The sequence below is a fragment of the Polypterus senegalus genome, chromosome 8 (genome assembly GCF_016835505.1).
Source record: "Polypterus senegalus isolate Bchr_013 chromosome 8, ASM1683550v1, whole genome shotgun sequence".
In the NCBI taxonomy this organism is placed as follows: Eukaryota; Metazoa; Chordata; class Cladistia; order Polypteriformes; family Polypteridae; genus Polypterus; species Polypterus senegalus.
The window spans coordinates 162,268,985-162,293,729 of record NC_053161.1 but is presented as its reverse complement, the minus strand read 5'-3'; the positions used below and the strand labels follow the sequence as shown (position 1 = coordinate 162,293,729).

Below are 24,745 nucleotides of genomic sequence, written 5' to 3'. Positions count from 1 at the left end.
TCAGATGTATTAAACTAATAAACAAAATGCGGTAACCACACAGGAACAGTAGCAGTGCTTTGACACTGGGTGCCGCCAGTCTGCAAAACCGAGCGCAGAACTTGCGTACGACAGACTATGAGCTACCGTGGAAATATGCGTGGCTTTACGCCAAGTTTAGGTTTTATACATTGCCATTTGAATGTAGAAATGTTCGTACGCAACATTTTTGTGCGTACACACTGTTTATACATGAGGCCCCAGGTGCTGGGGATCTTCTCTGGTGACGCTATGCCAAGCCTCTAATGCAGCCATCTTCAGCTCCTGCTTGTTTTGGGTGGGGGCTTATCTCCTTAAGTTTTATCTTCAGCATATACAAGGCCTGCTCTGTTGGATTTAAATCAGGTGACTGGACATTCAAGAATTTTCCATTTTTTAGCTTTGATAAACTCCTGTGTTGTAGTACGTTTGGATCATTATCTTGTTTTAGGATGCATTGCCGTCCAAAGAGTTTGGAGACATTTACAGGAACTTGAGCAGATCAGATGTTTCTACACACCTCAGCAGTTCCATCATCAATGAAAAGAAAGAAACGTGCCAGGACCTGTGGCAACCATACATGCCCAAGCCATAACACCCCAACTGCCAAGTTTAAAAGATGAGGTGGTCTGCTCTGGATCTTAGGCAGTTCCTTTTGGTCTCCGTACTTTGCTGTTGTTATCAATCTGATGCAGGTTCATCTGTGCCTCATCTGTCCACAAGAAGATGGCAGAGAGAATATGTTTCTTTGTTACCTCTATGGGCAGTATGGTGGTGCCATGGTACCGCTGCTGCCTCACATTAAGAACATCTGAATTAGTATTTTAGTTCTTCCCTGCATGGAGTCTGCATCTTCTTCCCATGCCAGAGTGGGTTTCCTCTGGTTTCCTGCCATACTCCAAAAGGCTGCAGGTTAGATGAAGTGGCAACACTAAATTGTCCCTAGAGTGTGTTTGTCCTGTGATGGCCCGATGCCCTGTCCAGGGTTTGTTCCTGCCACAGGTGCACAGTGGAATCCATTCACACTGGCTGTACAGTATAACATCCATGCATGGCAACTGCTAGGTTCACTGAAGAAGGTGGTGAAGGCAACACAGAATGTTACCAGGTCCCCCCATTTGCCTTTTCTTCAGCACATACACAACACTCACTAACTTAAAAAAGCAAATAAGACACCTAAAGATCTCAGCTATCCTCCACAGCTGTCTCTCACTTCTCCCTTCTAGCAAATGATATAGGACCATCTGCACTCACACCAATTCATTTCTACCTTTAAGTTATGAGGATGACAAACAATCAATCAAAACAACAAATTTTGTAACATAATGTGTATACTGCATATAATACTTGCAAATATATTGTATGTACAATATATACAGCATATGTTGTTTGCTGACTGCTGTGTACTTTTTCATTTATTTTTTGGTACGGTATTAATGTCAGATGTTCCACAGAAAAGAAGACGACAACAACATCACATTTATATAGCACTTTACATTAGGGGCACTTCAACTACCACCAATAAGAGCCATTTTGTGCCAGTTATGCTCACCATATAATAGTCATTAGGTAGTGAAGGTGTGAAAGAGATATTTAGTTAGGTATGAGACCACAAAGACCAGGCTGTGATGGGCAATTTTGCCAGAATATTGGAGAACACCCTACTTTTTACAAAATGCGCCAAAGGATGACCACAGAGAGTCAGGACTTTGGTTTTACATCTCATTCAAAGAATGGCACTATTTATACATCACATTTTCCCCGTCACTACACTGGGGAATTGGGTGCTCCACATACAGACCACAGGGTGAGAGGCCTCTCTTGGCCTCACCAACACCCCTTCCAGCAGCAACCCAAACTTTTCCTAGATGCTCTCCCATCCAAGTACTGACCGGGCCCAGATGGAGGTGGAATGGCTGCAGGAAACATGCAAGTACAAAGTTCAGTGTACTATAGAAATGATAATAAACTTGATCAACACTAAAAATTAAAACAATGTACATACACTCCTGATCTTATCATTGTACTTATCTGTAGAGACTTACAATATGATACTTATAATAATAATAATAATAAAAATAAAAACAATAATAAAAATAATAATAATATATATGGACACTATGTTATATAAGCTCATATGGATTAACTTCTTTATTTTTCTCAATTAGTCATTATTCTTACCTAACTGTATTTGTTTTTCTTTTCTTGTAGCTTTCTCTTTCACATCCTGCAAAGCACTTTGAGTTAGTCTTTGTATGAAAATGTGCAACAGAACTAAATGTTTTTGCAGAGTCTTCAAAAATGTCCCGTATTTACTGTCAAGGTCACTCCTGTTAGTCTTTACTTTTTATGTTGTACAGAATATGGACTACGATCCTATAAGGAAAAACAAGCCCAGCTAGTACCACACAGATACGCGAAGTATGTCTTTTATGCACCTTGGAAAAACAGCACGCAGCATTGTTAAAATTGTATTTACTATGCCTACGATGTATACTTTCACTACATATAATATATATATATATATATATATATATATATATATAAATATATATATATATATATATATATATATATATATACATATACACAGTTATACCACATGCCTCCATTTACAAAGTGTTTTTCTTTAACATTTATTCTTCGTTTTAAAATGGAACAGAGAGAAAAAAAAAGACTGGCTGTGGCACACCGTGTCAAATAAACTACACTGCAGCAATGAGTGAAAGCGCGTGCACGTAGACAGCGGCAAGATGACGTGCCATGTGACGTAACCAAGTGGCGACGTTCACTGAAGTCAGCGACCGTGTTCGCTTCATCTGTTCTCACTTGTGAACAGTAAACCGAGTGCAGTCTACAAGATGCTCCTGTTGAGTGAACCGGCTTGAAAACTTGAAACAGCTGGTGGCGAAAGGTACGTGATCTCAGTTTGAGGACGTCACTTTATAGATGTGAGATTTTTCCATTCGCTTCAGTCAGTATCATAGCACGCGACTTCTTTTAATTGAAGTTCTGTGTGACTTGCCATTCATTGGGCTCTGTCTGCGGATCCCTTCGAGTCACGTTTTTCAGTGCAGTTTCTACTTCGCAGTGCCCAGACACACCTCCGCTAATTCATTAATATTCATTGCTTGGTGTATTTCCCTTCAGTTAGTGGCCTCGGAGAATTTCCGAATTGTTTAAACTGGTGGAGTGAGCAATTTCACCCAGAAACAGCGTTTTGAGTTCTATGTTTCTTTTTTTAATTTCAGAGTAAAACACCTAGAGTTGCATACAGTACATTTGCAAACGCAATACGGCGGTGCTGCTGTTGTTGTATTCCAAAATATCTATGAAATAAAAAGAAAGTAACACTTAACCAACTTATTATTATTGTTTATTAATTCGTTTTATTTAAAGGCGCCTTTCAGTGCACTCAAGGACACCTTACAAAATGTCAAAAGAAAATGTAATATAATAAAAGAAATAGGCAGTAAATAAAAACAATACAATTAAAATAACATTATGTATGTGATAATGAAACACAAAAACACTGTCAAGGGGCAAAATCAGGGGGAGTAGGCAAGTTTAAAAAGATAAGTTTTAAGTCAAGGTCTGAAGATGAGAAGAGAATCAATGCTGTGGATATCTTGAGGTAGGAAGCTCCAAAGGTGAGGAGCAACAAACCTAAAGGATCAAGACCCCTTGGTAGATAAATGAACAGACGGCATAGCTGAGAGATTTAAATAAGAAGATAAGAGTATGAGCAGGTGTATAAATATGTAGCAGATCCAAAAGATATGAAAGTGCCAGGCTATGAAGAACTTTGAATGTTAAAAGCAGAATATTGAAATTAAAACAGTATTTAAAAGGGAGCCAGTGAAGATCACAAAGAACTAGGGTAAGGTGTTCTATAGAGGTGGCTTCAGTAATAACTTGAGCTGCAGAAGCTTGAAACTTGGTATTTAACTATATATGCCTGCTAGCAATTTCATTCATAGACACATTTTAGTTACATTGTAGATCAGAGTTCCTCAATCACGGTCCTGGTGGGCTGCTTCAACCAATTTCTTAATAAGAATCCATTTATTTACTATTAAAGCAATACGTTTCTTGGGCTAAAAATTAGTTATGTTGCCTGCCACAATTCAGAACCCTTAACTGCCTGTTTTACTTTTTAGCAGCTGCATTTAAGTTTTAATCATTGCCAGTTTTCTTAAATCGGACATTAGTTGATATTGAAACACAGATAACAAATAAACCAGCAGCTCTCCAGCCAAGGTGCTTCCCTTTAAACCTGTGTATATGCACCATGACATGTCTATGTTTAAAAAAAAAAAAAAAAAGTTTAGAAATAAATGAGAGGGGAACTGGAAGGACTGTTATGTTTAAATCTGTCCTCGTCCTTAAAACACATGGATAATATTCTAAGAGAAGGAAACCCCTACAGTGCAATTACAATTTCTTTTGGGTGAATGCGGAAATACTAACAAGCCACACAGTTAAATACCACATTTCATTATCAGCAAGCCCTGAGTTCTAATTAGGAAGGAAAACCTGCAGCCCTCCAGGGCCCCTGATCTAAAACATCCTGTGATCGTTTCACATGTCAAACTTCTGAGCTTGTTGCTCAAATATGTGAGGTACCATTCCAAGTCCTCTTGATTCTACCCTTGTTGGATATTTGTTTTACATTTGCTGCTTTGCTTTTATCATACTAATCACTTTTATTTATCTTTAACTGTCATAATACTTTATCATAATCTTTACTGTAAAGAAAGTTAAATGATGGCACCTTCTGTTTTTGATAACACCTAAGATAAAGTTTAAGTTTCAGACCATGAAACGACTTGACTATACTATGCTACTTTGATTCCACTAAGGCCAGGATTATATTGCATATGACACGATGCATGTGCCTGTGGATACTACTGCTACGTTAGCATTTTAGTGTGTCTACTTACTAATCTAGAAGATTCCACCAGGTGGCAGTGTGGGATATCATTGCGGGGAGAACAGGTTCAGCTTCGCTGTGTTGTGAATTGCCAGAAAGACCCATTAAATTCTGAGGACACCTTACCGCATTATCTCTGAAAAGGATGTTTAATGGTTGCATCCAACAATCCAGGGATGTGTCCATTCCTGCAAGCATCAGGTGCGAGAAAGAAACACAATCCCAGGATGGGTCATCAGCTTATCGCAAGGTGAACACAAGCACACTCACACACACTGGCATCATTTTAGCGTCACCAAATCCCCAAACCTTCATGTTTTTGAAAGGAAACCGGTGCACACTGTGGAAACACAGCAGGAAAACATGCAAACTCCAGGCAGGGAACACCAGGGATGTGACTCCCGGAGAGGCAGACTGTGCCGCCACAACATGTGTAATTATTAGCAGTGTTCATTATTTAACTGACTTGACGACTTATCTGTAAAATGTAACATGCATTTCATCATGAAAGTGTTAGCAAGTATCGCTCTAAGGAGTCTAAATGTGCAGAGAGCTGTAATATCATACATTTAATGTGTTCTGTGTGGCGATTGCTGCTGTCAGTTCAGTAGGAAGCCCCAGAAGCTCGCAGTGATTAACAACTGTGTCGGTTTTAAGATGACGTTTACGACTATCTACTTTAATGATAAAATGAACTACGAGATTAAAGTGGACATTCCAAGATTTATGCCGAAATTTCCACTTTAATCATAAAAAAATAGACATTTTCATTATGTCCTTTTTTTTTTTTTTCTCTGTGGCTCAAATACAGTGCTATACATTCTGACGGTATTGTAAGGTGCAAAAAAAAAAAAACCACGCGCCGCAGGTGGTATGTCAGACTTTTAAAATGTATCGTGGAATATGCAATGGTTAAATATAAAAGCACTACGAATGCATTTGTATGTCGGCATTTTGCTTCACCACATCGAACCATTCCTCAAACTTCGAAGCAGGCACATCGACCCTGGAGGATCCACAAAGCGGCTTTCTGTCACATAAACAGAGATTCTGACGTCACGTTCCAACTTCATCACACTGTCCCCAAAACGACTTTTTGCTGGTACTACAACTAATGCACGTGTCACGTTAATTTCTGAGGACGTGTCAAATGAACACTGGGAACGCGTGGCAGCCATGATATGTGTGCATACACGTTCTGAGCGTGAAGTATAAACCTGCCCTAAGTTGTCATAGAAATTGAATAAGTGCATCTTATGTTTCACTAATATATGAAGCAAATCTGGTGGCCTGTCATACAGACCTTTTACTTTTAAACACAATTACTGTATGTGTAAGCCAGGTATTAAGTACTGGTCAGCCAAACTGGGCAAAGTACTAAAATTTTGACTTTGCCATCTTTTGAACCTCGGTACTAGTTACAGAGACAGTTCCAAAGCAAATAAGGGGTAACTCGACTTCAGCCTCCTTGTCGTGCCACACTCCACACCACTTCTCGATTTTGTCGAAGCCTTTAGTTTCGTTTCTTGATAGGGGAGATTGAGTGGAAAGATGATTACTTCAGGTACCGAAAATCCTGAAATGCTAGTACTGTATCATTTTAACATTTGGGTTTTTCTGTACTTTTCCAGTACCAGTATACCAAGCATCCCTACTCCACATTTCAAAGTTTGTTTAATAATGATAGTTTGATATAGTTTGTTTCTAGATAGTTTGATAAGGGTAATGAGTTTCATGCCAATATATTATAATGTGATTTTTTTCTAAAATGTCTCAATTGAGATAACATAACTGGATATAATTCCATAAAAAGACACTGACATGCTTTTATTCTCGAATAGTGCAGTCTTCATGGAATTAAATTTTGTTCTTTCAACAGCCAAAAAAAAAACAAAACATTGGCCACCATTTACTGTAATGCCAAGATGGATGTGAAAGAAGAGAGGTGCGAGGTTGACATCAATGCTGTGGACATAATGACTGTAAGCATTAAGGAGGAGGACTGTGAATGGAAGTCGGCCCACCCTAACAAGGAGAGTCTCTACATTAAGGAGGAAGACTATCAACTGGTGACAGTCGGCATGAAACAAGAGGCCGAGGAGACCTCTGTCAGCATTGAGACACGCAAACATAAAATTCTAAAGTGTGTCAACCTCAAGATGAGGTCTGAGTCATTACAGTCTGAGATGGAGAGGACTGGGGAAATTTCATCTGTTCAAACTCTGGAAGAGCAGTTACCAGCTAAAACTCAGTCTAGAGAAAGTAAGTGAAAAGTAAAAATGTGTACATTTTAGATTTGGGGGTATGGGCCTGAACAAGAAATCTTGTGGTTTTTCTGAGAAATGTGGGCAGTTTATAAGGTTTAATATTTTAAGCTGAAAAGTGAGGACAGTTTTCCCTTAGCAAATGACTGAAAAGCAAGAGGTAGTATACACTCACCAGCCACTTTACTGGATACACCTTGCTAGTGCCAGGTTGGACCCCCTTTTGCCTTCAGAACTGTCGTAATTCTTTGTGGCAAAGATTCAACAAGGTGCTGGATCCATTCCTCAGGGATTTTGATCCATATTGACATGATAGCATCACACACTTTTCTGCAGATTTGTCCGCTGCACGTCTATGATGTGAATCTCCCGTTCCACCACAGCCCCAAGGTGCTCTATGGGATTGAGATCTGGTGACTGCAGAGGCCATTTTGAGTCCAGTGAATTCATTGCCATGTTCAAGAAACTAGTTTGAGATTATTTGAGCTTTGTGACATGGTGCATTATCCTGCTGGTAGTAGCCATCAGAAGATGGGTATAGTGTGGTCATAAAGGGACAGACATGGTCAGCAACAATACTCAGGTAGGCGGTGGTATTTAAACAATGCTCAATTGGTACTAAAAGGCCCAAAGTGTGCCAAAAAAAATATCCTCCACACCAGCAGTCTGAATCATTGATGTAAGGCAGATTGGATCCATGCCTTCATGTTGCTGACACCACCATCCGAATGTCGCAGCAGAAATCGAGACTCATTAGACCAGGGTATGTTCTTCTAATTTTTTTTTTTGTCCAGTTTCGATGAGTCTGTGTGAATTGTAGTCTCAGTTTCTTATTTTTAGCTGACAGGACTAGCATCTGCTTCAAGGTTCGACGTGTTGTGCATTCAGAGATGCTCTTCTGCACACCTCAGTTGTAACAAGTGATTATTTGAATTACTGTTGCCTTTCTATAAGCTCAAACCAGACTGGCCATTCTCATCTGGCATCAATAAGGTATTTTCGTCCACAGAACTGCCACTCACTGGATATTTTCCAATTTCCGGACCATTCTCTGTAAACCCTAGAGATGGTTGTGTGTGAAAATACCAGTAGATCAGCAGTTTCTGAAATACTCAGACCAGCTCGTCCGCACCAACAACCATGCCACGTTCAAAGTCACTTAAATCATCTTTCTTCATCATTCTGATGCTCAGTTTTCTTTCTCACGATTCCTGCGATCCTCCATCAGGGATGACTTTACCATAGGCAGGCAAACAACTTGGCAGGTGGGCCAATAGTTGAGGGTTAGAATTCAATTATAACTATTGTTTTAGTGCTAATGACTAACAACAGAGATGCAGTATGTACAGTTAATCAGCAGCTCTAGTCAGGATATGCTAAACTGAAGTAGTGAGTCTTCAGCTGGGATTTAAAGGCTGAGACCGAAGGGGCATCTCTTATAGAAGCAGGAAGACCATTTCACAGTTTAGGGGCCCTGTAACTAAAAGCTCAACCTCCCACTGTTATCTTATTAATCCTTGGAATCATAAGAAGACCGGCATCTTGAGATCTTAATGTGCGCTCAGGTTTGTAAGTCATGATAAGTTCAGACAAGTAAGCCGGACCTTGGCCATTTAATGTTTTATATGTTAAAAGGAGGATTTTTAAATCTGCCCTAAACTTAACCGGGAGCCAGTGTAAAGATTTAAGAACTGGGGTTATGTGTTCATATTTTCTTGTTCTTGTAATAATTCTTGCAGCCGCATTTTGGATTAACTTGGAGGCCTTGTGCCCAGTGTTGGCTGGAATTGGCTCCAGCAGAACCCCCCCCGACCCTGTGTTCGGATATAGCGGGTTGGAAAATGACTGACTGACTTATTACTGTTGACTCGAATTTTGGTTTCCCTCTCCTCCATTATCAGTATAAATCAAGACTTGTTTATGTTTACTCTTGAAGTTTTATTTTTGTTTTACTGTATGCTTAGCCCAGTATGCATGTTTGTGTACATAAATATCCATGGTTTAATAATTAACTGGGAATGCTTTATTCTTCAGAATGAATAAAGACCATTTTATAAAAATAACTTGAAGCAGAGTTGAATAGTCTGGTAGGCCAAAGGCTAATAGAACAGCAGGCTAATGAGGATTTCACCAACACTAATTTTCCATTATTAAAATAGCTGGAAATAATTGCATGAATTCAGAAATAAGTGAAGCAAACTATGCAATTTTAATCTTCAACCTATCCAAATTCTCAGAAAAATCACTATATTCTTTAAAGTAGGCACTTGGCAGGCCTCAGGAGAGTACATTGGTTTGTTTGTGGTGTCGAGTTGTGTGGCTTTTTTTTTTTTCTTGATAACCTGGGATCAGTTTGATTGATTTTATTCTCTAAGGTGTCATTTTCAAGCTAAATTGTGTAAAAGCTGGAATGTTTCTGATAAGTATGTGAGTGAGGATTTAAAGAGGATGGCTAAAACCTGCCATTTGGTTAAAACTTTGTTTCTTGTCTACCTACGTCCACCTTCTGGCGTCACAAATATCTGAGTTCACCTGCCCTTTTCACATTCACTACCAACCCCTATGGGGTTTCTAAGCTAGAAATGCAAGGTCCCAGAGGATCTGGATAGAAGGTAGTGAAAAGCAGGGAAGAATGAACTTGGTGATTGGCGGTCTGTCCTGAAGTTTGCTCTCTCTTTGGTACACACAGTCTTGTCAGATTGAATACTGGGTACCCTGTAAACTGTTATTTCCCATGCTAATAATACTAATTGCATTATTTATCCAGTAATGCTTTGTGCCTCTTCAAGGAATGCTCCACCCCAATTTTGTTTTTAATTTGTTACTTACCTTGCATTGTTTGTAATGATTTCTGAGAAAAAACCTTCAATCTTTTGTTCAAAATGAATGCAGATCAAAAAATTCCTGATGCAATGAATGCATTGGAGACAGTAAACTATATTAAAACATCCATGAAAAAACATTGTTACATTACTTCTGTTGCATAATCCAGATATTGGGTATTTAGTTATACAGTATGTATCAATAGTGGCCTGCAAAAGTTACGGTCACAGTATCAGACATTTTAAGCAAGGGGGCCTAAACTTTTGAATGCCACTGTATTATCCATCTATAATCCAACATTCCAAACAAATTAATTTTGGCAAACATATTTTGTTAAATAAACCATTTCTAAAAAATCAACCTATTAAATGTCCTTTAGTTTAATAGCTTGATCCCATTTGAACACAGTCTACCCACCTTCACCCATTGGTCGGGAAGCCTGTCCAATGGTAGCTCATTCATTGACTACTGTGGTGCTCACAACATGGGGTCAAAATCACATGAAGTTAACAGAAGCCTCACAACTAAACATCTCCAACTTGCTTCATACTTTATGAAAGCAATGTTTTTGTACCTAAAAAAATAGTGTGCCAAATGTTAGACTTGTATCTCGTTTAGTTTAACTGTAAAAGTGAGTGCTGTTAAAGATATGACAATGTTGCATAACCTAAACTGTTAATGCTAGTTGCATAACATTTATTGGATTGTTCTTTAGCATTAGATGTCTAACTTCTAAAATAGTTGGTCCACAGCTCTGGCTTGCTGAAAACTGTTGGAGGAGGTGACAGGGAAAAGGGACGCCTGGGTATCTCTGCTTAGACTGCTGCCCCTGCCACTCAGATGCAGATAAGCAGTAGAAAATGCATGGATGGGTATCTGTGCACCCCTCTCCCCTTTTAAACGTATGTATCCACAATCACTAATACAGGACCATTTGAAAGCTGTGGGCCCAGAGAGACCACGCAGACTCTACACAGAATCTAACCCAAGATTCTTGATCTTTAAGGTAATGTTGTCCGCTATGGTGCCAATGTAAGAAGAAAAATAACCACCTGAATTTGCAATCACTGGTGACACACATGTGGATTGTTGAGCAATTGCCATGTTTTGTTTAGCAGTTATTGCATACCAGGTATTTGAAAATATGTGGAGTCTTTGGACTACTGATAACTTGCAAACCTAGAACTAACAAAACACTGACCCCTTCAGACACTAAACAGTATAGCTCAATATACAGGAAGATTTGCTCGAAAGAGGCCCCAAATATGCTGTAATAGCTCTCGCTAGGACAAAGCAATCTGAACGAAACAACGTACTCCTCAGTGTATGGAGCTTCGAACAAGCCGGGGTATGAGGTAAGCGCCGGAAAGCCTTCATGATGTTTAACCTCCATTTCCAACTTCTGGGTGCATACCACCAGTATCCCTTCACTCAGTCACTCAGCTTCTCATCAGGAGCAGTGCATCTTCATGGTGTGAACCTGTTGGGTCACCAGTTCGTTTAAGCGATGTCAGAATCAACTAGGATGATTGTGAGTTAACAGAAGGTTTACTTCCAATAAGATGGAGCAAGGTGTCACACATTTGACAAGGAGCATGGCAGAAATTGAATCCTTCTTCAGCAACAGGGCAATTTCAAAGGGGCTTTGGCCACCACGGTCTCCGGATCTGACACCACCAGACTTCCTTTGGGGTCTGCTGAAAGGATAAGTCTATGGTAACCAGCCTTGCACTGTGGAAGATTTGAAGGAAAACACCCAACGTGAAATTGCTGCTATTACCCCCAAGATGCTTGCCGATATGTTCAGGATGGTGTGGTGTTATGGGTCCACAGCTCGTTTAGCAAAGGCCATTTAAATAAATAATCACAGCTCTCGCGGCGGCTTAGCGAGGGGGCGTTGGGCCATGGCAAGCCACGGGGCGATCTGTGGTGTGGCCGTTTCTCACCTAGTGCACAGGTGAGGGACTGCCCACATCCGTGATTGTTCCCGTGGCTAATGTGCTGCAGCTGGTATGGCCCCTCGCTGTATAAAAGAAGTGCAAGTCGATTGGGAGAGGATCAGGAAAAGAACGAGAGAAAAAGAAAAGAGACGGAGGTTATTGGGAAGCAGGTCGGTGCGAGAGGGAGAGAGCGCCACGAAGAGCGTGTGGGTGAGCGAGCGAGGCCGACACCCAGGTGTTGGAGTTGGAAGTTGCTCCCGCTGAGCGAGCAGGTAGCGGGAGTGACCAGGGGAAGGCAACTGGCCGCAGAAGGCCAGAAAGGCAGCGGGAGTCAGGAGGCTTGGTCGGGGAATGTCCAATGTGAGCGTCCTGGCCATTGGATTGAACCAAGTCTCGAGGCTGGGATGAGTGCCAGACCGAAGCCAGGGATCGGGAGGTCTCCAGTCTCGTGCTTATGAAAGGAAAAGGGCAGCTGCAGAAAGAGTGGCTCCCCTGTTGCGAAGCCTGGACAGGGAGAAGCACCAAGCTTGTTGTTTTTAAAGACTGCCTCCACATGAAACGTTTTAACCTCCTTTTTAGAAGGATTGTTTTTTCTATTTATTGGTTTTAACCTCCACGATTTCTTTTATAGATTTATTGAACTTTATGAAAGCTCTGCACTTTATTTTGAACACTTTGTTTTTGATGGACTGTTTTTAATAAAAGCACTATGCACCTTTTTTGAACCATCCCCTTGCTCAAATGTTGTCTCACTGTTTAGCTCACTTGGTGACATTATCGACAGTGTTGGGTTCAAGGGCCTCTGAACAGTGATGGGAGCGTGGAGCCGAACCCACATCGTCAATGCAATTGATTACACATACGTCAAGGTATAGAGCATATATTTTTTGGTTCAAATTGCTTCATCCTAACTGGAGTTACAAAAGAATATTCAGGGCCTCTTTCGAGTGAATCTCCCTATATAACTGAAACGTACTAGTTTGTCTAAAAATAGCCAGCAGTTAAACAAACAAGACAGCTAACCAAATTACAAATTGTGATATTGGATATTAATTCTGTTAATAAAGCATTAATTCAATTATATTCTCTTAAAATATGTCATGTCGAGGCCCCTGGAGCCCATCACCACAAAGGAGTAAGACATGGGCCTCAGACGGCTCTTTCTTTAATAGCTTGCACATTACAGCACACTTCCTGCCCATTCATCTCACATGTGCGTCTTCTTCGCATCTGACAGTTGTTTGTGATGCTATGAATAACTTTATTTGCACTTTAATTATGAAATAGTAATATTATTTTTACATAACCGTTTATTTTGAAGAAAATAGGATGTGCCACAAATATGGGTGAAGAAAATAAGGTTTGTAATGAATTAGACGGTGATGATGTCAATTTTTATTTAATAGGACTGCCACAAGTATGGGTGAAGAAAATAAGGTCTGTAAGAAATTAGAATGTTATGACATAAAATTTTTATTTAGACAGACGGGCTTGTAATTGTAAATTGAGAATGTGATGCTCACTTGACCCTTAGCAGTGCATGATCATGATAAATCACTATATGTAGCGACAGATTTCCTTGTAGTAACTTAACCATTCATTTGGGTTCATTCATGAGGTATTTAGAAGCCCACACTTTCCCGCACATGGCACTGTAGTCATGCTCCGTGACCCTGGTGAAAAGTGGCACGGCTAGTTGGTGGGTTGGCAGTTGTTTTGGTTGGCAAACGGAGACTGAAGCTGATTACTATTAGGAAAAGTTATCTTCACTGCATGGTATCTTATCACATTAAGCCAGTACTTTAAAATTTACCACATAATATAAGTTACAAGTTTCTTTTCTGTGAAAGTCTCGGTTTACTGGCAAAGCATCATGTGAATTTCTGACCACCACAATATTCCACCACGAAAGAATCTGTTGCACCATCATGACTTTTATTATATATCTGCAGCACTGTTTAAAATTAGTTAATAATAATAATACATTTTATTTATTTGTAGGTGCCGTTCTAAACACTCAAGGCAACTGAACAATAGATAAAACACACATTATAAACAAAACTAAAATACAAAAATTTAAATCAGACAGAGCAATTGCAATCTAAGAGAAAAAGCTCTCTTAAACATAAGAGTTTTAAGTTTAGATTTGAAAAGTGACAATGATTCAATATTTCTCAGCTCAGATGGTAGCGAGTTCCAGAGTTGGGGAGCAGAGCAACTGAATGCTCTGCTCCCCATGGTGGTAAAGGACGAAGAGGACAGTCAAGTGAATGGAGGAAGAGGAGCTGAGGGTGCAGGAGGTCAGACAGATATGGAGGTGAAAGGTTGTGGATAGCCTTAAAAGTTAACAGAAGATTTTTTTAATTGAATGCGTAACTTAACTGGAAACCAGTGAAGCTGCTGCAAAACAGAAGTGGTATGGTGAGTAGAGGGGGTTCTAGTAATGATCTGGGCAGCTAAATTCCGGACCAGTTGAAGGCTGTAGAGAGATTTGTGAGAAAGACCAAAGAAAAGGGCATTGCAATAATCCAGACGAGAAGTGACAAGGCTATGACCAAGGATAGCAGTGGTGTGGGGAGTGAGTGAGGGAGGGGGGAATGTGATTAATGTTACGCAGGTGGAAATATGCAGACCGGGTGATGTTATTGATGTGGGACTGAAAAGATAAAGTACTATCAAGGATGACACCCAGACTCTTAACCTGTGGGGAAGGGGAGACAGAGGAATTAGCAATAACAAATAAAACTTTTATCAGTTTTGGATAATGTTGATTTTGTACCAATTAGTTTTGTCACTATTTAATTTAAGAAAATTTGAAGAAAACCAGGATTTGATTTCTCCTATGCGGTTCAGCACAACAAAAATCGTTGTCATATCTCACAAGTAGTGACAACACAAATGGTTTAATTTGTGTGAAACTCAGTTCTTTCTTTTGCTAAGTAGTATGCCAAGTTTACTTTAACTGAAAGTTCATATTGTTTTGAATCATCAGTAGTCTTTCTTTGCGTGTTTGTGTCTGGAAACCTTTTACCACTGCAGATACTTTGGCGTGTTTGCTTGCAGCCAGTACACTGTCACAGTCTGAATGTCATTTGCCAGTGTGAGTGTGCCGTTAGATTTTCACCTTTGAAACTTTGTGATCCTGCCACAAAATATGTTTTATCCTCTAGACCAGGCTTGCTGTAGAAGTACTTGCACATCACCGTGTCTTCCTCCAGATTGTATAAAAGCCAGGGGAAGTTCCGCTAGTCTGGAACTTTTGCTTTTCCACTGCGCTCCTGCCTTTTGACTTGAAATGAGCGATACACCTTTAAGTTGCGTTAAATGTGCTGTTGCATTCACTGCTGCACTTGCTGCTTTGTTCTATCTGTGTGTTGCTGGAGTCTTTGTCTTTTTGTGCAAATGAGACTGATTATATATTAAAAAAAACAAAAAAAAACAAACCCACTTCTCAGACAGGGACTTATGCTTCTTCACACCCAAATTTTAGTAATCATGTATATGTCAACGTTACATGTGTTTGCAAGTATGTAATGCAGTACCATCATTTAGCAGAGAACCCGCAAAACACCCAATACGACAAGTGAAAATCTGAACGTTTACTAGCTCGTGGCTAGTGACACTTATTTTTTTAGTCGCCTATCATGGAATTCGGTTGCATATGCAGCTCTTTTATTCACATTGTAGGGGTCTGAAGTATGACTCAAATTATTCCTCATTTCACATCTAAAACTAGCCTAGCAAATGTTGCATACATGTATCTGTATCATGTAATGCTGAAGTAACATTCAGCTTACTGGGATGACGGCAAGTCCTCCTCCTCCTCCACTGAGCCTGTAACGTTATGTTTCCCTTTCAAATGTTTATTTATTTATTTTTTTTTGCATTCAGAATAAAGTGCTCCTAAACTCTGCAAGTCTTAGGTCGCACTGTCTTCACTGTCCTTTTTCAAATGCGTTCAGTGATGCAATTGCACAGCACAAAGTACTCAGCCTAATCAACTAATCAATTAAAGTGATCCATGACCAACATTTTTAATAATCTAATATCAATTATGACAATTAGTTGTTGCGGCCCTAGTAAACTAACAAGAGAGAATGAGCAACAGACATTGTCTGGGAATGGTAATTGAGCCCATGATGCTTGAACTGTGAAACTGCACGCTGTGATGCTTCAAAGTTATAGTAAAAGCAATACATATAAATCAAGAGTAGCATCAAGTCCTTCATCAAATGCACCATTCTCAATAGAGACATATAATTAGAATCAGACTTGAGCTTTTTGCCCAACTATGCATGTCGCAGAAGCCATTTCTTTCCTGTCTTTTACACGCAATCTATGATTGGTCATTCATATTATAACTTTACATCAATAAAATGGCCTAAAATTATTCAGCTATTCAATGCTAATAAGCCGTTTCACTGTATGTGGCTTAAATTTAGTGCGATAGTTGATAAAATCAGATTCACTCGCCTTGGGTATACATGTGCAAATTGCATATTTTAAATACTGAAAGAGCAGACAACATGGAAACCTATGATTTATTTGTTGAGTATGTAAAAATACCATTGTTACTTTTGATTGGTTTGTGGGTTTGCTGCAATGTATACAAACAACCTTGAAATATGGCCCTCCAACATAAGTGGCTATGAGTATAAGAGCAAAGTTGACATAATTCAGTAATACAGTTAAGAAAAAAATTACCAATAATATTGTTAATTGGGTCTATTGCATGTGATCTATTCTTCTTGGCTACAATGCTTCTGCTTCAAGGTTGAGTAGTTAATTTTGCCTTCTTTATTACATATGCATTTTATATGCTTTACAATATGTCATTCCTAATTTCATTAACAGTTTATTTAATGCGACTTAAACTCAATTGTGCAGTGGTATGAAAGTAACCTTTTTTTTTTTCTTCCCCAAATTAATACAGGAGACAAACCTCATTGCTGTTCTGATTGTGGCAAACGATTCTGTGACAGAAGTACTCTTCGGAGACATGCTAGAATTCACACGGGAGAAAAGCCATATTGCTGCTTGGAATGTGGAAAACAATTCTCAAGAGTCACCAATCTTCAGAGACACACAAGAGTTCACACGGGTGAGAAACCATACTGCTGTTCAGAATGTGGTAAACAATTTTCACTGAAGTGCACTCTTCAGAGACACACAAGAATTCACACTGGAGGGAGGCCCCAAGAGAAGCCATATGGGTGTTCAGAGTGTGGCAAACAGTTTTCAAAAATGAGCCATCTTCAGAGCCACAAAAGGATTCACACGGGAGAACCTAGAGAGAAGCCATATTGCTGTTCTGAATGTGACAAACGGTTTTCTCAAAGAAGCCATCTTCAGAGCCACAAGAAAATTCACACGGGGGAGAGGCCATATGGCTGTCCTGAATGTGGCAAACTATTTTCACATATGATCAGCCTTAAGAGACACACTACAGTTCACACAGGTGAGAAGCCATATTGGTGTTTTGAATGTGGCAAACAGTTTTCATTGAAGAGAATTCTTCTGCAACACACAAGAATTCATACAGGAGAGAAGCCATTTTGCTGTTCTGAATGTGGCAAGCAGTTTTCACAAAGGAGCAGTCTTCAGAGCCACAAAAGAATTCACAGTGGCCCCACCAGAATGGAAAATGGAAGACCCCAAAAATGTACCTTGAGCAAAAAGTTAAGAGGACTGCACACAGTCCAGTGGTCAGTTGAAGATAAAGAGGAGATCATGTACTGCTATTTCTATGCAACTAACCCAGAGTTCCCAACTAAAGGATATGCAAGGAGGGCGCGCACAAAACTGCAGCGCAGAAATAGAATCTCAATTTCTAAATTAGATAAGGTAACTGATGCAAATTTAAGATCTCTAATTGGAGTAGTTAAAGAAAGAAAACAAATAAGTCAAGAGAAATTAGAATACCTGCAAAGAACAGCAAAAGAAGAAATAAGACAGGAAAAATTGGCATTTACACCAACATGAAAGCACAAGCAGCCAAACTGAGTTAAAAAGACATATTTGAAAACATTCGGAACTAAATACCGAAATACGATTGGACACACTTAAAAAATGATTATCACAAAGAAGTGGAATGTCCTCAAAAACCAGTGATTCGTAAATATTTAAATACTAACAATAAACAGAGAGTGTTATGGAGGATTCAAGAACGGAAGAAACGGTGGTTCAGCAGACAAAAAGTGACAAGAAAAGCTGTCCCTGAACAGGAGCAATCAGAGGAAGTGACCAAAAAAATAACAACAACAAAATCAACAGAAAAGCACACAAACTTACGGAAGAGTGAAGTGGTCAAGAAGAACATTAAGAGAAGCAAGGCAAGCAATTTATGGATTGAACAAAAGGAAAGTGGATAAACTATTTTGTAGGAAAACCAAAGTAAGGAAACATCAACAGAATTACACTCCACCCCGAATGAAACCGCATTAAAGAAAACATAAAAGCCATAAGAAGAAAGGTGGCGTTAATCAAGTATATACAATGAGTGAGATCTCAGACTTCTGCCAAAAATACAACAGGTAAAAGTACCAAGTAGCAAATTAACAATGAAGAAGTAAACGTCACAATGACAAACAACAAACTCATAACTCCAGCAGAGCCCCGAAAGCGAAGATATGAACAGAAACCGACAGAAAAAGGTACATGATAGACTACTTCAAAAGACAGTCCATAAAAGTTCTAGGGGCACTATGGAAGGAACTTTCCAACCAGACAGAAAAGAAACAAAACATTCTGGAGAACCACAAACATGGATGCTCAAGAATACAGTAAAGAAGGGACACAAACAAGCAAACAACAGGAAGAAATGGGAAACCTTTGGCCAAAAGAAAGAGAATGGCATAAAGTAACAGCAGGAGAATAAGGAAATGAACTCAAACCTGCTGCTGATTGGAAGACTTCTGACTTAAACAATAGGATATGGACCACCGTATAAATATGTTTAAACAGCTAACCCCGATAACATCAAGGTGACACGCTACCATAATAAAGGCCTAATCGCAATCACACATGTAAAGATAAGAAGAGGGATATTTCAAGGAGAATTGCTGTCTTCACTCTTGTTGTGGATAGCATTAAACCCACCAAGCATCCTCCTCGAACCCTCAGTAGTGGACCCAACATTAGCAGTCGAAAATTAACTGAACCTTCTGATATTCGTTCACCTGCTATTTGGGAATGACATACAGCTGCAGAACAACTGCTTTGCTTAATAAAAGACATTTCTGAATTGCTTCAAGCGGATAAATGTGCCAAAGCAACCTTCATAAACAGACAATTAACATCCACTGAAGATATCAGCATTTGATCAAAATTGTGTCGGCAGAGCACTAGTTCCAGAAGAAACTTGTGAATGTTTAGGGATTAATAATGGTGCACTTCTAAACCAAAAATCACTAAGGCAGCAAAGAATGCAGCAGCAAAAACAAGAAGCTGCAAGAGTCCTTGAAAAGCCTACAAAAAACGTCAACCCATAATCCAGCTAGCAATCCCTATCCTGTCCCACAGTACAGGAATTGAGGTAGGCCAAAAAAAAAAAAAATTATCCATCCATAAACTGGATACCTCAACAAGAAAATTGCTGTATACATATCGTCAACTCTACAGTCGTGGCCAAAAGATTTGAGAATGACACAAGTGTTGGTTTTCACAAAGTTTGCTGCTTCAGTGTTTTTAGATCTTTTTGTCAGATGTTTCTATGGTACACTGAAGTAGAATTACAAGCATTTCCTAAGTTTCAAAGGCTTTTATTGACAATTACGTTATGTTTATGCACAGAGTCCATATTTGCAGTGTTGGCCCTTCTATTCTTTTTCCAGACCTCTGCAATTCACCCTGGTAGGCTATCAATCAACGTCTGGGCCAAATCCTTACTGATGGCAGCCCATTCTTGTATAATCAATGCTTGGAGTTTGTCAGAATTGGTGGGTTTCTGTTTGTCCACCCGCCTCTTGAGGATTGACCACATGTTTTCAATGGGATTAAGGTCTGGGAAGCTTCCTGGCCATAGACCCCAAATTTTTATGTTTTGTTCCCAGAGCCACTTAGTTATCACTTTTGCCTTATGGCCCAGTGCTTCATCACGCTGCCAAAGGCATTGTGTGTCACCAAACTGTTCTTGGATGGTTGGGAGAAGTTGCTGTTGGTGGATGTTTTGGTCCCATTCTTTATTCATGGCTGTGTTCTTGGGCAAAATTGTGAGTGAGCCCATTGCCTTGGCTGAGAAGCAACCCCACACATGAATGGTTTCAGGATGCCTTACTGTTGGCATGACACAGGACTGATGGTAGTGCCACACACCTTTTCTTTTTTCCAGATGTCCCAAACAATGAGAAAGGGGATTCATCAGAGAAAATGACTTTCCCCCAGCAATCCAATCCCTGGACCTTTTGCAGAATATCAGTCTGTACCTGATGTTTTTCTTGGCTTCTTTGCTGCTCTTCTAGACACCAGGCCATCCTCCAACTTTGCCTCCCTCATTGTACGTGCAGATGCTCTCACACCTGCATGCTGCCATTCCTGAGCAAGCTTTGCACTGGTGGTTCCCGCAGTTGAATCATCTTTAGGAGACGGTCCAGGCGCTTGCTGGTCTTTCTTGGGTGCCCTGAAGCCTTCTTCACAATATTTGAACCTCTCTCTTGTAACTCAATCAGCATGACAGAGTGATCTCCAGCCTTGTCCTCATCGACACTCTCACCCATGTTAACGAGAGGATCACTGAAATGATGTCAACAGGTCCTTTTGTAGCAGGGCTGACATGCAGTAGAAATGGTTTTTTTGGGATTAAGTTAACTTTTCATGGCAAAGAGGGACTTTGCAATTCATTTGATCACTCGTCATAACATTCTGGAGTAGATGCAAATTGCCATCATAAAAACTGAGGCAGCCAACTTTGTGAAAACGAATATTTGTGTCATTGTAAAATCTTTTGGCCACGACTTTACAAAAATCAATGCATTTCAAGCATTTACATCCCAAGATCTGAAGGCTGTATGGGACTTTTTGAAGCAGAATGCACAGAAGGGTCAATGACCATTGGACTTCAAGCTTACCTCATGCAGTCTATAGACATGTACAGAAAGTATTCAACCGTGAAACCAATAAAACTCTAAACAACATCAATTATAAAGCTTGGACAGCTGTTCTGTAAAAGAGAAGGAATGACAGCAACTCCTGCACCATGTGCACCTTGTCAATACAACTCATCGGTGGTAGAACAAGGAAAAAACAAAAAAAAAAAAATAATATATATATATATATACATACATATATACACATACATACATACATATATACACATGTACATACATACATACATATATATATATATATATATATATATACTCATATACATACACACACACACCGTGTGTATTAACAATACAACAATACAAACTAAAGTGCACATAGTCTTTAAACAAAAGTGCATTTAACTTAACCAAAAATGGCCACCGGTGTGTCTTAAAGTCCAAAAGTTTAAATAATGCTTCAATACAAATAAAATAAAACATTAATGTACAGTTTATAAAAGATTCAGTTCATATATTCCTTATTGCAGTGCAGGAACATGAGCATTTCGACATGCTCTGGTGTGAGGCTGTCTCTCGTCTTTGAGCCAGTGTTCCCAGCTGCTGAAAAAAGAGACTCTCAGAAGGAGTAGAGGTAGCAGGAATACACAAGAATGATTTTGCAGACAGAGAAAGATGTTTTAATCATCACACTCTGAAGAAAAAGTGTTGTAGTTTATCACATCATGTACTATATAATGCCAAAATAACGGACTAAAATATGTAACAAGCTAATTACTGATATACTCCAAAACACAAGTTACCTAACGTACGTTAGAGATGGTTTACTATTAATATGAACTTAAATATTATATGAAAAATAAGAAAAAAAAAACCAAAACACTAGGACGGCTCAGTTACTCCTATCTACTCGTTTACTATAGCTCCAAACACATTAGCAAACATAACTGAAATCATATTCAATTAACCCTTAAACCGCCGCAGCTGGCTAGAGTCGGTTTCCAGTGCAAGTTGGAAGCACACCGAAGTTGAGTATATGCGGCGACGTAGATTCATTGAACTCTGCAACCGGCTAAAGTTGTTTCTCAGTGAGTTTGCCAGCCCGCCGGAGCCGAGTAAATTTGGCGATGTATATTCACTGAATGCTGCAACCGGCTGTAGTTGTGTAATTTACCAGCACGCAGGGGGGCAAGTATATCCAGCGACATACATTCATTGAACCCCGCAACCGGCTATATTTGCTTCATAGAGCAATCTGGCAGCACGCTGGAGCTGATCAGTCAGTGCCGTACATTCGTTGAGCAGCCAGATTGTGAGCACTGCCGGCCCCGGCAGAACTGCAGCAGCACTTTCTCTGGGATTCAGCCGCTGCAATAGACAAGCCTGCAATCATCAGCGTTTACCTCTGTGTGTTTGTGTGCAGCCAGTTCAAGCGCAGTTGGCTCGGTGATTTACTGAATTTCATCAATGACTTGAACACCTTGAACATATAATATTGTTGCAGTAGTGTTTTTTTTTTTTTTAATAGTTTTTACAGTCCATTTGCAGTGTGTAAAATGATCAGTGTTGCAGTAATTGTGATGCTGTTTACATGAAAAAAAATGTGTTCCACTAAAATTTCACATTTTCTTTATGAATTGTGACATTTACTTAAAAAGTGAAGCTAAAAAGTATTTGGCGTCCAGGGGTGCATTAACCTCCATGTATGTGTCGGTTTAAGGGTTAACTATCATTGTCAAAACCTTGATATACACATTATAGTACAAATATCAACGTTAACACGTGATACTAACTTTACTCGCTAAAACAGCTCCAGGATGCTTGCGTTTCAGATGTGCATTCACCTTTTTTTTCTTTTTCGGTGAAGTGCTCCCACACTTTAGAAAGTTTCTGTCTCAATTTTTTTCCATCTCCTTCCCCCTACTCTACCCGACTCGCCATTGCGACCACATTTATTTTCCTCTACATTCTTCTTCTCCCCAGACGTTCTCCTTCATTGGTAGGACTGTGTGCAGTCTTGACAAACAATAACAAACGATACTGCCCCCCAGATGTTCATGTAGTGCATTGTACTCTAGTTACAAAAACCAATGTGGCTTTTTGTGACTGGAGCGTCTATTGAAATTTCTGTTTATGATGCGTCAACGATTTTTTGTAGTTTACGTCATCGATTACATCGACTAATCGTTGCAGGTCTAGGGAAGAGTTTACAAGAAGTTGCCAGATTAATTCACTGGAAAAACTGTCAAAAAACACAACATGCCAGCACCAGAGATGCACTGGTACCACACAACAGAAAATGAGGAGGTGTTAGTCACTTGGGCCGCGCTAATTCAAGGAACAGTAAAACAGATGCTGGATAACTAGACATTGTTAAACAAATGGCAACTTAAGAAAATCAGGATGAATTAAGTTGTAGTCCCAAACAACTACTCAGTGCTAAAACACAGACATACAAAAAAAATACAAAATACAGTGGAACCTCGGGTCACGAACATTTTCGAACACGTACAAATCGGGTTGCGTTCAAAAAAATTTTCCAAACTTTTGCATCTGTTCACGACCACTCACTCGGGTGACAAACAAGCCAGTTTCCCTTCCGGTTCGTACGCACCGATGATTTACGCACGTGTTCAGTCTCTCCCTGTACGGTACATTGTTCTTGGTCAGACGTGCATCGTGCAGAGGGACTTTACCTCAAAACTGTAATCTCCTCTCCACCCAGTTCCTCCTCACTTCCTTCATGCCAGAACTCGACTCAGGTAAGATTAGTTTTCTTGGTTGTTTATGGTTAGGTTTTGCATAAATTACGGATTTTTCCCTGTGCTTAAAACTCATTTTAAAAAAAAGTGTTTACTGCAAGCGTTTCATAAGGCTATGCGTGAACTCTTGCAATTTTAGTTTTCTCTGTTCAAGGTTTTCTCAGTGTTATTAAATGTTTTTACATTTAGTTTACTATTACACTGTGCATTATATGATATAATTAACTTTTTCTGATTAAAAATCTTAAAAAAATATATATATATATTTACATACAGCTCGTATGGTCCGGAACAGATTAATAGTATTTACATACAATCCTATAAGGAAATTACCCGAGGTTCCACTGTACCAAGAAATGCAGTCATTGTGGCAGTAGTTCTAGGATCCACAGAACTAACTGAAAAGAACTTCCAGGCCCACCTTGAGACCCTAAAAATCACCATGACCTCAAATCAGTTACATAAGGGCACATTATTAGGACCAATGCAGATGCTACACGGAGCCTTCACTGCTAATTTAGGATAACAATAGTAGGGGTACAACATCACATCATGATGAGACAGTGAGCTACACTCCAACCTTGACAGTAAGCACGCAAAGCCATTCGGGAGAAATAAACCTGGTGAAGACGTTCTGCATGGGGCTAAAGATTTTCATAAAGGAGCAGATACAAACACAATGCGAGTACAGTACTAGGCCACCAGTTTAACAGAATGAAATCACTAACAATACAAGTCATGACTAATGAGGGAGGTTTCACTTCTGTCTTGCCAGTGTATGACTGAAAACCTCATGGAGAAGTGAACTTCCCAGAGAAGCCATATTGCTCTTCCAAAAGCCATCACCAGATGTTTGTGCCAGTCGTGCTTGAATCCACAGGACTGATTAAAAGAAGCACCCAGGCTCAATCAATGCCCTGCTAATTCAATCAATCAATATTTATTTATATAGCACATATTCATA

At 39.6% G+C, this 24,745-nt stretch overlaps 1 protein-coding gene across 1 annotated transcript; it reads left to right on the top strand.

Moving 5' to 3' along the window:
• Positions 1-2,810: 2,810 nt before the first annotated feature.
• Positions 2,811-23,203, top strand: LOC120534661 (gastrula zinc finger protein XlCGF7.1-like). Its single transcript, XM_039762252.1, has 5 exons — positions 2,811-2,932; positions 6,831-7,213; positions 16,912-17,069; positions 17,142-17,436; positions 23,178-23,203. The coding sequence occupies exons 2-5, from the start codon at positions 6,877-6,879 to the stop codon at positions 23,201-23,203; spliced, it is 816 nt and encodes a 271-aa protein (XP_039618186.1). The 5' UTR covers positions 2,811-2,932; positions 6,831-6,876.
• The last annotated feature ends 1,542 nt before the right edge of the window (positions 23,204-24,745 follow it).